The sequence below is a fragment of the Condylura cristata genome, unplaced genomic scaffold (genome assembly GCF_000260355.1).
Source record: "Condylura cristata isolate star-nosed mole 26May11 unplaced genomic scaffold, ConCri1.0 scaffold00007, whole genome shotgun sequence".
Lineage (NCBI taxonomy): Eukaryota > Metazoa > Chordata > Mammalia > Eulipotyphla > Talpidae > Condylura > Condylura cristata.
In genome coordinates this window covers 35,945,594-35,958,279 of record NW_004567108.1, presented here as the reverse complement: position 1 = coordinate 35,958,279, position 12,686 = coordinate 35,945,594, and the positions used below count along the sequence as shown (strand labels likewise).

The 12,686-nt window shown below is 41.7% G+C and overlaps 1 protein-coding gene across 1 annotated transcript in view; it reads left to right on the top strand.

Annotated features, from left to right (window-relative positions):
• The window catches only part of IQGAP2 (IQ motif containing GTPase activating protein 2), a 249,428-nt gene that overhangs the window by 158,837 nt on the left and 77,905 nt on the right, over positions 1-12,686 (top strand). The window contains exons 12-13 of the mRNA XM_012721764.1: positions 5,767-5,891; positions 10,737-10,900. Of these exons, the coding sequence (XP_012577218.1) occupies positions 5,767-5,891; positions 10,737-10,900 (289 nt within the window). The remainder of the gene's footprint in view (positions 1-5,766; positions 5,892-10,736; positions 10,901-12,686) is intronic.

Here is a 12,686-nt window from a genome sequence, read left to right as displayed (position 1 = left end):
ACCAGAGACAGAGTGGGGAGCAGAACAGGCAGAGTGATGAAGTGCATTGCTGAGGGGAGTGAGACAGAAGTGGTCTTCCGCGCCATGTGGGTCACTTCCGGGGCGGGGATCACCTCGTGGATCACCTCTGGGGCGGTGATCGAACTTGCACTAAGGCTGCCAAGGCCAGCTTTGCAGTGCTGTGCTTAACCTGCTGTGCCACCAGAGAGGCCCTCTGTCCTCATTCATTCATTCTTTTTTTATTACTATTATTCTCTTTGTTTCTGTGTCTTCGAGGGTGCTGATTCATTCTTCCATTTCCTCTGTTCTGTTTTCATTACTTTTCCCAGCCTTCTTTATCTCCCCTAGTGGCCTTTTCTTTTCCTGCAATTCTTCTATTTCCTTTTTTAATGTCTCATTTTCTTTCTTCAGTTCGTTGATTGCTTGTCTCATATCTTTTTTTTTTCTTTTTCATTTCTTTCATTCATTTCTTTGTTTGCATTCTTCAACTCCTTGATAGCTTGCCTCATTTCATTTTTTTCCTTCTCATCTTCTTTTTGTTTGTTTATCATGGTGATTCTAAATTCTCTACGTGGTAGGCTGAGCCATTCTTCTATTTCTTTGGTGGTTTCTGCTGACTGATCTTTTTGTGGTGAATTGTCTCCCTGTGGACTTGCTTGAGTATTTGTTTGTCTTCTTTTCCCTGCTGTGTATTTTCTAATACTTTCTATTCGTTGAGACACGGTGTTGCTATTATTGACCAGCATTCTTTCTGGATGTTCTTTTTGGGATGACAGGGGGACTTCCAGACATTTCAGTTGTGGAGGGTATGCTGAGCCTTGTTTTGTTTCATTATCTCCTGGTTTTCCAGCCCCCCACTGTGTGGAATTATGTCTGTGGTCTCTGCCAATGACGCTCAGGGGTCTCTTGTGGTGTTGAGCTTCTTCTGGTAACTCGTTGAGTCCTTGTCTCTGGAAGGTGCCAGATCTTTGTAGCCTTCTAATGTCCCCGGTTCCCTCTATGCTTGGATGCAGCCATGGGGGGGTGGGGCACATTAGAACTGTTGCAGCTGGGCCTGTGGTAGAGCCAGTCACTGGTTTTGTTTATTTTCTGAGCACTGTGAGCCTTGCAAGGCAGTGCCTTCCTGGCTCACATGTCTTCCGGCCACTGCTATTCAGCAACACCTTGAGTCCTAGTTCTGCACACCCCCTAGTTGTGCAGGCTGTCAGTCCTCCCTCTAGGCCTCCCAGACTCTTTGTGCCCACTCAGAGCTGTCTCTCCCTGGACAGTCTTTCTCTACCACTTGGGGGAGTGTTAATGGACCTGTTTTGATTCAGGCTGTTTTTTCCCCCCTTTTATCTCATGGGCTTTGTGAACTTGCTGGCCCCACCTTAGTGACTAATGGTGGGAACAGGGCTCCAGGCCTATGCTGTGGGGTGAGTGAAAGGGTTGCCCACCTTACAGCTGCCCCAGTCACCAGATCACCAGATTTTTCCCCCCACCCCCAGCTTTGTGTGCCCGTTTGTGTTTGCACAATCTTTTCCCCCTGCTCAGTTCTTCTCACCTAGCGGAGATCAGAGTTTCAGGGTTCAGCTTATCCTGTCTGTGGCTCTTCCGGCTAGGAGTTCCCTTATCGGAACTCCCCAATCCCCGATTCTCCCTCAGTTATCTTCCTTCCAGTGAGTCCAGGGTGTTCTCATTTGGGTTGAAACTCATAGCATGTAAGTCTGTAGTCCGTTTTTATATAATCCCATGTGAGTTTGGACACAGTCCTCTCGGAGTCTTACTCTGCCGCCATCTTGCCCTCCTAAGCTGGCCGAGCTGGTCCGTCAGTAACTTTGCCCAATGCCCCAGTTCTCTGGATCAGGTCTGCAGTCTTTACTCAGCCTGGGCTCCACTCACCGAGCTGAGCTGTCCCCCTTCACCTCCAGGGCTTCAGTGAGGGTAAAGCGGCTCCTGCAGCCCACCAAAACTCCAGGCGCCTGAGCCCTCCAGGGAGGGAGTTCTCTCATTGAAACTCCCAATTGCTGATTCTCCCTCAAGTTATCTGCCTTCTAGTGAGTCCAGGGTGTTCTCATTTGGTTGAAACTCGTCGTATGTAAGTCTATATTCCGTCTTCAGTCCTAAATTCCTGCGCAAGCCTGGATGCAGTGATCTCAGTTTCTTTACTCTGCCGTCATCTTCGGAAACATCCCTGTCCTCATTCATTCTTAACTGACCACGTTCAATTGAGAAAGCGCTGCTTTCTTAGCACTAGGGGAGAAGACAGAGCTTCCCTCCCTCAGGACGTCTCCAATGCAATGTGCACTAAGTAGGCTTCTTGGTGAGGTAACTGTCTAGACACTCCCATAGAGCCACCGCCTGACCACTGTCCTCTAAATAACAGTACCTCCCTTCAGATCACCCACTTTGATGACCATAATCCTCTTCTCTCTCCAACCCTGCCCCAGTTCACACATAAGCCATTAAGGAAATGGTTCACACACTTTTGCAACCCACTTTTATATCTGTGGTTTTCTACTAGGGTGTACGGATACCGCCTTGGAATTTAAATGTGTGGTATGAGAGAAACCTGTAAAATTTCAGCTGTCTGGAATCATCTTTCAGACTTTTGATTGAAGCACATTCTGGGTCACTTGGATCACCCAGTACTGACATGAGTGCTCAGGGCCCTTGTATTTATTTCTTGTATTAAGAGTGGCCCTGGCCCCATGGGGTCTAACACAGCCTCAGCTATTTGGCCTGTTTTCTTGAAGCTTCCAGGTCTGCAGGTTTCAGAAACTGAACTGCTATCTCTTGGCCACACTGCTTGGTCACGCAAATTTCTTCATAGCACAAGGGTTCTGGGCAGGGCCACCTTGGTGCATTCTTAAAAGTGTCTTCCTGTTCAATATGGATACTACTCTGAGGCTGTGTTTTCCCCAGAAATATTTTTTTGTTCAACTCTCACAGAAGTGATATAGGACTGGCATCGACTGTGCCCAGACTAATTCTTCTGAAACGTAACTGTTTGCAATGCTTCTCTCCGTAATTCTTTCCTGTTCTCATCTGAATTAAGAACAGACTCCTCACTTTAAATATGTTACCCTGGCCTGTACACCAGCTAACCCCTCCTCGTATCTTACACGTTGGCCAAGTGGGATCCGAGCACGCTGTGTGCCTTCAGGTCTGTCTGTTCACGGGTGTGCACGTCTCACCACCAGCAACGTGACAGCAGTACCTGCCTCCTCTCATCATAGTACTGGAGCATCCATTCCCTGCCCTGCCATAACTTAAGCTGCCATGAACTATTTCCATTGTCTCCCCAACCCTGGAAATACCATCTTTTCTCACAACCAGCATGATGTGGTTGGAGAAACAAACCTTGGGGCCAAAAATATCTGCATTTGCATCGTCTTAGCCAAGCCCTTTTCTTTTCCTCTATCAGCCAAAAACAAAAACAAAGCCAAAATACCTACTCACCATCTGCACAAAGCTTTGAGGGCTGAGTGCTTGGTTCCTGCCAATCCCAAGCAGGGTGTGCCCACAGTAAGCACACCTTTCCTTGAGTCCTTCCTTGGAACCCTTTGTTTCTACTCTTAGGAACCATTTCTGTTGAACAGTCTTTCCTGTGCCCATTTTTGTGCTTTTTCGTGGCTTGGTTGCCTTTACCCTGTGGACTGAAAGCTCTGTGAAGACAAGACTGCACCTCATGTCCCACTGGTGCTGCCACAGGTTTTGTACCCAGAGAGGCTGCCAAACTCAACTGGACTAGTCATCTTCTCAGAGCTTCCCACATCTAGGCAAAAATGAATCTGACTAGTCTGTCCATTGTGGAAGGTTCAGAGAGGCAGGGAGGAAAAGCACATGAGTCTGTTAGAGTGGACCACAGAATACTTTCCTGAGTTAACATCTTCAGTGCTGGAGACGGTGCTCATGTGTGGATAAGCCTGGGCAGTCGGTTCCCTGCTTGTAGAATCTTTTCCCTTTGGTTATTTGGCCAATGGTGGTGTTGGTCGTATTCATCTTTAAGCCTTTTCATTTTATTGCTGTTGGTTGTCACTTAGATATTAAGCATGCAAAATTCCCATAAGGATTCGGTATTGTCTCAAAGACCTATAGAATGGTCGTTAAGGGATGCTCACCAGCACATGTCAGCATGTATCCACACAGCACTGTGGTCGGTGTTACCGAGTGTATAGTATGAGTATAGTATGAGAGGCCTTTCTTAGCTTTGTTGCTCTTGGAAAGGGGAAAATCTCACCCATAACATTTAAGCATTGTGAAGTCTTCCCTGGAGACTCCTCATCCATCAGTGGATCAAGAATTGTCACCTATATACCACTATATTTTGAATATATCCTACATGCCATATATCTTTCAAGCTTCTCTTTGTGGAGTCACTGAATGTCATTTTGTGTGTGTGTAAGCTTTATTTTTATTTATGCATATGAGAACTGGGCTATATGCCAGAGGTGTGGTGGGTAAGAGGTTCACCAGAGACAGAGTTGGGAGCAGAACAGGCAGATCCACAGAAATCCTCTGCTGAGGGGAGCAGCAGGTGAGACAGGAGAGGTTTGCTGTGCCCTGTGTCTTAGCTCCCTGGCTGGGGCGTGGGCTATAGTGGTAACAGCATGATAATACTGAGACTTATCCTGTGCCACCAAGGAGCCCCACTGTGTGCCATTTTAAAGCATGTAGAATATGCAAAAATTTGTTGCAATCAGAAAAACAGATGAGACTTCATGGTGTGTTACTTCTTTCAACCTTATCTGTTAGCAAACCGATAGGTGCTATTCAGAAACAACATAGTGAATGAATGTGTACATGGGTTGGTCTTTATTTCCTTGGTGTAAAGATGCAAAAGCAAATTAACTTATGGAGTTTACTTACTTTGGGCCAGAATAGCTTGTGTTAGCTTATGACTGTAACATTTAGTTCCATGATTTTTAAATAGGAAAGTTGAATCTTGTGAAATGCATATCCCTCAGTAATATCTCAAGATGGATCATGTTTCCCCTAAAATTTCCCTGGGCAAGATAAATAATCAAAGTGGATGACTAAACGATTTCTCAAAGGATGCTGCAGAGAGTGGGAGGTCAAAGGTCAGATGAGAGGTTTGAGTACACCCTGTCACAGAATAGAGACTTTTTGAGTAGCAATATGAAGCCTTAGGAGGAGTAGACAATTGAGGAGGAATTGTAGGCTCTTCCAGTTCAACTCATGTACCACCTCCCAAGAATACAGAAAAAGGATGTGTGTTTTTCAATGAGGTTCTGGAACTGTATTTGCATTTTATTTGCTTTCTCGATGGGCATATTATATTAGGCTTTTAGTTGCCCAGCTATGCTAGTAAGACAGTAGAAAAGATCTTCCCAAGTTTGGATGTTGGAAGGAACAAGAAAAGAATCATTGATGGAAAAAGTGGAAACTATGGTTAATTCTGGTTTATATCACCTGGAACTGCAGAATCAAGACATACAAAGGAGAGAAAAATTAGTAACTGAAAATGAGCGGTTTTATAGTTGAGAAATTCTAGGTTTTTCCCTCACTCAGGAAACCAGGTTGGGTTTAGTGGAACTTTCATCAAACAGGATTTGTACACAAAAATACTTCTAAGAAAATATGTTTTTATACCACTAGTATGAATGAGCTGATGGTATGCAGACAAGACTGTTAAGATTTTGCCTTCTGCTCTCTGTCTACCCTTATAACATCTATGTTTGACCCCATGTCATATTTAAGATGCGTAGCAGTAATAATGAATGAATGTCTCTGATTGGTATCATGCTTGTTTTTCTTCCACAGTTATGCAAATGCACTACTCTCTATTAAACTGGAAGCCTTAACCCAGGGGCGGGATAATCTAAGCTGGAATGAAATTCAGAATTGTGTGGATATGGTTAATCTTCAGATTCTTGAAGAAAATGAACGTAAGTATTAGGCCATTTCCTTCTCTGGATGGTGCACTAAGGATAAGGTGAAGGAAAACCTAGTTCTCTAGGCCTGCAAATTTTGCTCATAGAGCCTTAAGCAGGCACACTCCTCTGCTGTCTGTTATTTTATACCTGCACTGTTTTAACACCACACCATAAACATGCAAAAAGACATTAAAAAGATAACAAAAATACATCAATAAAAGTCCTGTTTTCCTACTAAGATATCAAAGGTGGCTATTCTCCATATCTCAGGTTTTGATGCACCCAACTTTATTTTCACCTTTCATTGGGGCTGGTATTTTTGTGAAGGATGGCATGAGCCCCTACCCTAGGAAGGAATTGGAACACGTGTTGCTTCGTGATCACAAATCATGGTGATTTGCTGTTTCTAAAAATTATGAGCCATCAGCATGGTATGCCCAATATGATAAATATGATATACCCTGACATATGTTTTCTTACTTATTTTTCATCTCTTATAAAACAAAATAAAGAATGAGAACATGTGTAACTTCCGCAATCAGTATATATTCACTGCTTTTCTGAAGCATGAATTGTCAAACTCAGACTTTATAGTATGTTTTCATTATAAAAACAAATAAACCAACACCATCTTTGGCTTCCTTGAATATCTTCAGCTTGTGTAATGTTGGCTTAGGACTGCTAATATCATCGACCTTCTAAAGTTTACCTTTGAGTTCATTTTCTAATTCACTTAATCTAAATTTCTGATGGACTAGGCAGGTAACTTCCCTCACCAGCCCAGGTGTCTCGTTCCAGTGTATGTGAATAAGGTCTTAGGTCTGTTCCTCTAATGTCGTACCTAATTTGGGGTATGAAGTTAGGGATTCAAACTTTGGGATATAACACTCTTGAGATGAAACATATGACTTTGTTCCTTCACAGAATTTGCAGACTTTTACTCTTTTTCCTTTACTCTTTGCTGTGAGCAATGCAATGTACCCAACATCAAGGCCAGATTTGTTGCTTTGTTCCATGTGTTTGTACTTTAGAACCCTGGTTTAAAAAAAGGGTTTCGGGTGAGAAAATAATAAGAATAATGAACAGCCATATACCAGAGACATTTTGTGGGGGTGGAGTGGGGAATGGGATCAGAAACGGTGGGTAGGGGGGAGGGAAGTGCACAGGACTATAGTGATGGCACATGGGTGACTCAGTGATGGGAAGCCCGCGGGGATTACAATTGAGATGGGGGAAAAAAGGCACAAAATGATGTAAAAATAAACTTATATAAAAAATTTTAATTAAACTTAAACAAAATAATAAAAAATTTAAAAGCAGGATCTCGTTGTGCTGCCTTCACACAGTGCACCACGAATGTACTGCTGTTCCCTAGTCCCTGGACACTTCATTTTGTCCTTTTCAAATTGTAAACAAATCAAAAGCAAAGTTTTCTTGTGACTACCCAGCTTTGTGCTGCCTTTCTGCATCTCCTTTCAATGAAGTTGGAATCCCTGCATTCACATGGCTTGCACACAGCTCGCTTAACTCTTTCTGATCACACCAGCTTGGGATGGGTTTTGCCAGATGTTAATCAAGAGGGAAGCACTAATTCAACCTCATGGGAGTGGGGGGATTGGAAAACACTAACATGTATATCCTGTTACAAAGTTCAGCCCCCATGGGCCTCTCTGGTGGTGCAGAAGTTAAAGTCTCAGTGCTATCAAGCTGTGGCAGCCATTGCAGCATGAGTTCGATCCCCAACCGGGGAGCTGACCCACGTGGCACTGCAGACCTCTCCTGCCTTGCCTGCTACTTCTCTTAGCAGTGTATTTTGGTAGATCTGCCTAACCTGTTCTCACTCCCTTGTCCCCCCACCTCTGGCCTACTCCCCAGTTTTTTGTGTGCATAAATGAATAAAAATAAATCTTTAAAAATTAAAAAAAAAAAAAAAAAAAGCTAAACCCAGTCCCCCAGACATCTGCCCTCTTGCCTTCTTTACTTCAGATCCGCATTCTGAATCTCTTGGGTGCTTGGGCCAATACTACCCAAGAGGTAGGATCCCTCTCTCTCTTTGGGTTAGGCAAAACCAAGAATCATGTCTAATCTTTGTTACCTACTTTGAACAGTTCTTTCTGGAAGTGACACAGCCTAGACTTGCTTTGGTGATTTTGTATGTGCTGCTTATAAAAGTGAAGCTGCATTCATTCTCAGGGTTTGACAATTTTAGTATTACGCCCATTCTTTACATTGATTCAGAGGGGTACAAGGAAGGTGATGTCATTTTTTTTGTCCTGAATTATCAAATAGACTGCTTTTGCCAGGAAAAGAAAGCAAGTAACATTTGTATAGAAAAGAATGGTTTTATTTACGTAAATGTTCTTAAGCAAAAATCTCTTCTGATTGGTGTGGTGGCATTTATGTAGGTAATTGCACTACTAAGTTACTCTCCAGTGGAGAGTATCTTTACCATGTGGCCATTATCACTTCTTGCATCTTTGTTGTGCAGGTATAAGCCGTAACCAAAGTAGTTACTTTGGAGACTGATGTTTCCTTTCTAGAATTTGGGGAATTTTTTAAAAGTAAATCATTTTTCTTTGTTTTGGTTTGTTTTGTTATTTTGCAAAATGATGTGCTTCTGCTAATCATTCTTGAAGCATTGAGTTTGGTATCATGTGTTTAGGCAATTATGTAAAAAGTTAAATTGTGCTTTATATTTGTTTATATAAATACATACATGAATTGTACAATATAGTAAATATATCCTCTGAAGAGCTGATAACTTTCCATGAGTGTCTGTAAAGTTCATTGCTTTCCATCCAACCTCTGCCACACATTTCAGGGTGTAGTCCTGAGTTTAAATGGTGACCTAGATAAGGTAAGGGCTAGTGAGGTGTGTCCAGAACGGACAGTGTACTAGAGAAGCTGTTCCACGCATATCCTCAGGCTTGGGTGCTCTTGATTTTTTTTTTTTTAAAGATTTATTTATTTGTACATGCAGAACTGGGGTACAGGCCAGAGGCTCAGGGGTGGCGAGAGGCTTCACTAGAGACAGAGCGGGGAGCAGAACAGGCAGATCGACGAAGTACACTGCTGAGGGGAGCAGCGGGCGGGTCAGGAGAGGTCTGCCAGGCCTTGTGGTCACCTCCGGGGTGGGCGGGGATCGAACTCATGAGGAAGTGGCTTTAGCTTCTCAGTGCAGTGCTTTAACCCGTTGCGCCACCAAGGAGGGCCGTGCTCTTGATTTTTTTTACTGAAAAGATTACTTTTCCCAGTAGAGCCATAGAGGAGCATTATTTTAGCCATGTAGTGTAAAGAAGGAAGCTATTTTTCCTTTGAATATTTGCTCTTTAAGTTTTTAAAGTACTGATCTTTGTAAGTTACCTCATCCACTGTCTTACACAAAATCTAGGAATGTCTGTTCTGCCTCTGCGATATTACAGTCTCACACTTGATTTAGAGATGGAGACTATGGTCGGAAACTCAGTTATCTTTGCTCAAATGGGATTTCCTCTTTACTTAGGCACACAGGAAGTGATACAGATGTGCCCAGGGGGGTTCTGGGTAGGTCTTTCAGCTCCTGTGAGGTCATTTACTATGACCTCAGTGGCTGTGTTCTTAGAAGTACAACAAAGACTTTAAGCAGATGATTTCAATCAAGTCAGCTGGAATGCACTCACTCCCAGGTGACCGGCCATTAGGAACACAGAGTCTTTTCTCACATGTGCCTCTATTAAGACCATTCTTGGATGGGGTGTTTAAGTAATTCAGAACAGTCTATCCCAGGGGATGTGCAGAGTATGATACAAAGTACTCTTCAGTTTCTAATTCCTGCAGGGTAAAATGATAATACCTTGTATGTGAGTAGTACTTAAACTGGTCCACGTTCCCCCACTGTTTTTAGATATGTATCTTGCATGTTAGAAACGACTTTTGCTTGTCTTCAAATCTTTTTAAGTGCTATCATCTGGAATTACTCATAGGCACTTGAGATTATTCCATTTATCCTACAGATAAAATTTCCTCATTCTTACCAAGGTGCTATTTGTGGCGTTGCCTGTTCAGGAAATATTCAGCTAAATATTCTACCTTAATATGTAGGTCAAGATGAGATACTTCTTAAAAAACAGAAGTGCTCAATTTTATAGCCTATCATGTTTATGAAGTGACTTATGATTGTTGAAAAATAACTGACAAAATAAGAAATTAAGTTTGGCTTTAAGAATGTTTATTATTAAACTTATTGTTTGTTAATGCTTACTAGTTTCTTTACTAACCTGGAAAGCAAACCCCCTCTCTGTTAGTGTATATATATGTTTGTACATTTTATGTATATTTTCATATACATATATATGTGTGTGTATATATACACACACACACGAAAACATTATGAGTTTGACTGGTTGATAGTTTATTTTTAATCATAATGTGGTATAAAGAAGAGGACTACAAATAAATCCCCTCTCCTGGAGCTTTAAAGCATTTCAGATTGCATAGTTTGGTTCGTACCTGGGCTTTATTATAGTCTATATCCTAAGATCTGTGGCTTGGTAGAGATGGTGGTAGAAGGCTAATCTGGTGAATTTGCTTATTCTTGCTTTGGTGCATCCACTCTGGGGCTACAAATGTTATTTGACCCGCTCTTATTATAGAAACAATTTGTGATATTAATTAGCAATATGTGAACCTTAAAAACATTCCAAAGTATGCAAGACATCGTTAGTTTCTATGGTGCCTCCCTACACTTCCCATCCCCATGTAACAATTGTAATTAATGTTAAAATATGAACTGGAGTTCTTCAGTCATACCAGCTATGTTTTAAATTTCTTATTTAAATTTCTTATGACATAAAAGAGAATTTTTTCTTTATTTTCTAGGAATTGTAGCTGTAGGGTTCATCAATGAAGCGATCGATGAAGGAAATGCTTCTAGAACTTTGGAGACTCTACTATTACCTAATGCTAAAATTAAAAATGTGGACCCAGACTACGCCCAGCACTACCAGGATGTTTTATACTACGCTAAGTCTCAGAAAGTCATGGTAAGTCTTAGTAGCTTTGGTTTTCTTAAAACAAAGGTTCAGATGGAGGAGAAGGAGAAAGGATTTTTGACTCATTTTTCTTCAAAGCTCATGAACTTCTTGTTCCAGTGACTGACTATGGACCAGAAAGAAAGTAGCAGGCTACTACTTTCCTGGTGTCAAGCATTACCCGGAGGCTTGACACTGTTTATAGCTTCTACTCCTTCATTTAAAACTCAGTCATGGGTGAGTGCTTTTCAGAGCCCACGTCAGTGGGCATTTCCTGAGCACCTACTCTGTGTGTGCTGCAGCATATAGTCTCTGATCAGAGAACCCACTATCGGAAGAGCATACGGATAACATTTGAATATTCTCTGTCCTTATTCTCAAGATACTTAGAAACTTATTGAAGAACGGGCATTCTTGAGTATAATAATAAAGTAACAATAGGAATATTTTGCAAAGTATCAAAAGAGGAGAGCACAAAATGATTCAGAGATGGATAGGGCTGATGTGGGCTGGACTGCTAAGTGAGGCTGGTGTGGGAGTAAAAGAGGAACTGCACCTGCAAGGAAAGCAGGGGTGAGGGAGAGCAGGCAGACACTTCAGTCTGGGCTCGGGAGCAAACTGATCTAGCCCGTCCTTTCGAGAAGCAGGTAGTTTTATCTGGTTGCAGAGCTTGTGTGATGCACCAGTCATAGTGGGCAGTTATTAAACTGAGTAGTGAGGCTCTTTAGAGCTGGAGTGAAGTCACCTGAGACTAGCCACCTCGCTGCCATGTTCAGGTGCAAGGCCACCTGGGAAGGGGTGGAGATCTCCTTCATATATGCCTTCAGAACCCAGGAGCTAACTCATCTGAAACAGGAAAAAAATTCTTCAGTAAAAGAAAACATTGTGCACCTGCTGTTTGTCAGGCATTATCAGGTACTTTCTACTTATTACCTTCAGGAACACAGCAACTTTATGAATTCATTATTACTCACATAACCTTTCAAATAATGAAACTAAGACTAAGTTGTCCAGACCTATCCGTAAAGTAATTAGTTCTGGAACGATGCCGAGGTCTGTCTGATTTAGTAACAATTTGTTGTGTATTAAGGCAAATGAAAAATATTTTTTCATGTTTATGCCAACAAAAGTTCAAAAACAATCTAAATGCCCTGTGAGACAGTACTAGTTAATAAGTAAATTGCAGTATATCTATGTAGTGAAATACTATGCTGCCATCAGAAAGAATGAGTGAGTCTGTATTGGGCAGTCTATTTAATCTGTGTATTGATAAGTTCAAAAACATGTTTCCAGTAGCTTGTATACATACCTATAACATATATCCATGTGTGTGTGTATAGATGTATATATGCTTATAAGTTTGTAAACTTTCAGAAAGGTGCATTAGAAGGCAGGGATATATTGGAGACTTCTTTTTCACCCAGCTTTTATACCATTTAGGTTTTATCTTTTAGAGTGTAGTTATTATAAACTCAGTGTTCCTAAACTTTGAGTATATTACAAACTCAGTGTTTCTAAACTTTGAAAAAGCAATGCATAAAGCTCACAGAGGGTCATTTCCACTGGTAAATCTTCTAGGTTCTAGAACAGGATCTACAATCCCAATATACATTTTCCCTCCAAGTAGCTAACTTTAACTCAAGTCACTAGAAATATTTTGGTGTCCAAACTTATACAAAAGTGTTGCCTCTGGGGAAAAGAAATAAGTGGCCAGGGAAGAAAAAGATACACTTTGAATCTTTTCAGTTTTGCACCATGTACTTACCCATGCACAAAAAAAAAAAAAAAAAAAAAAAAA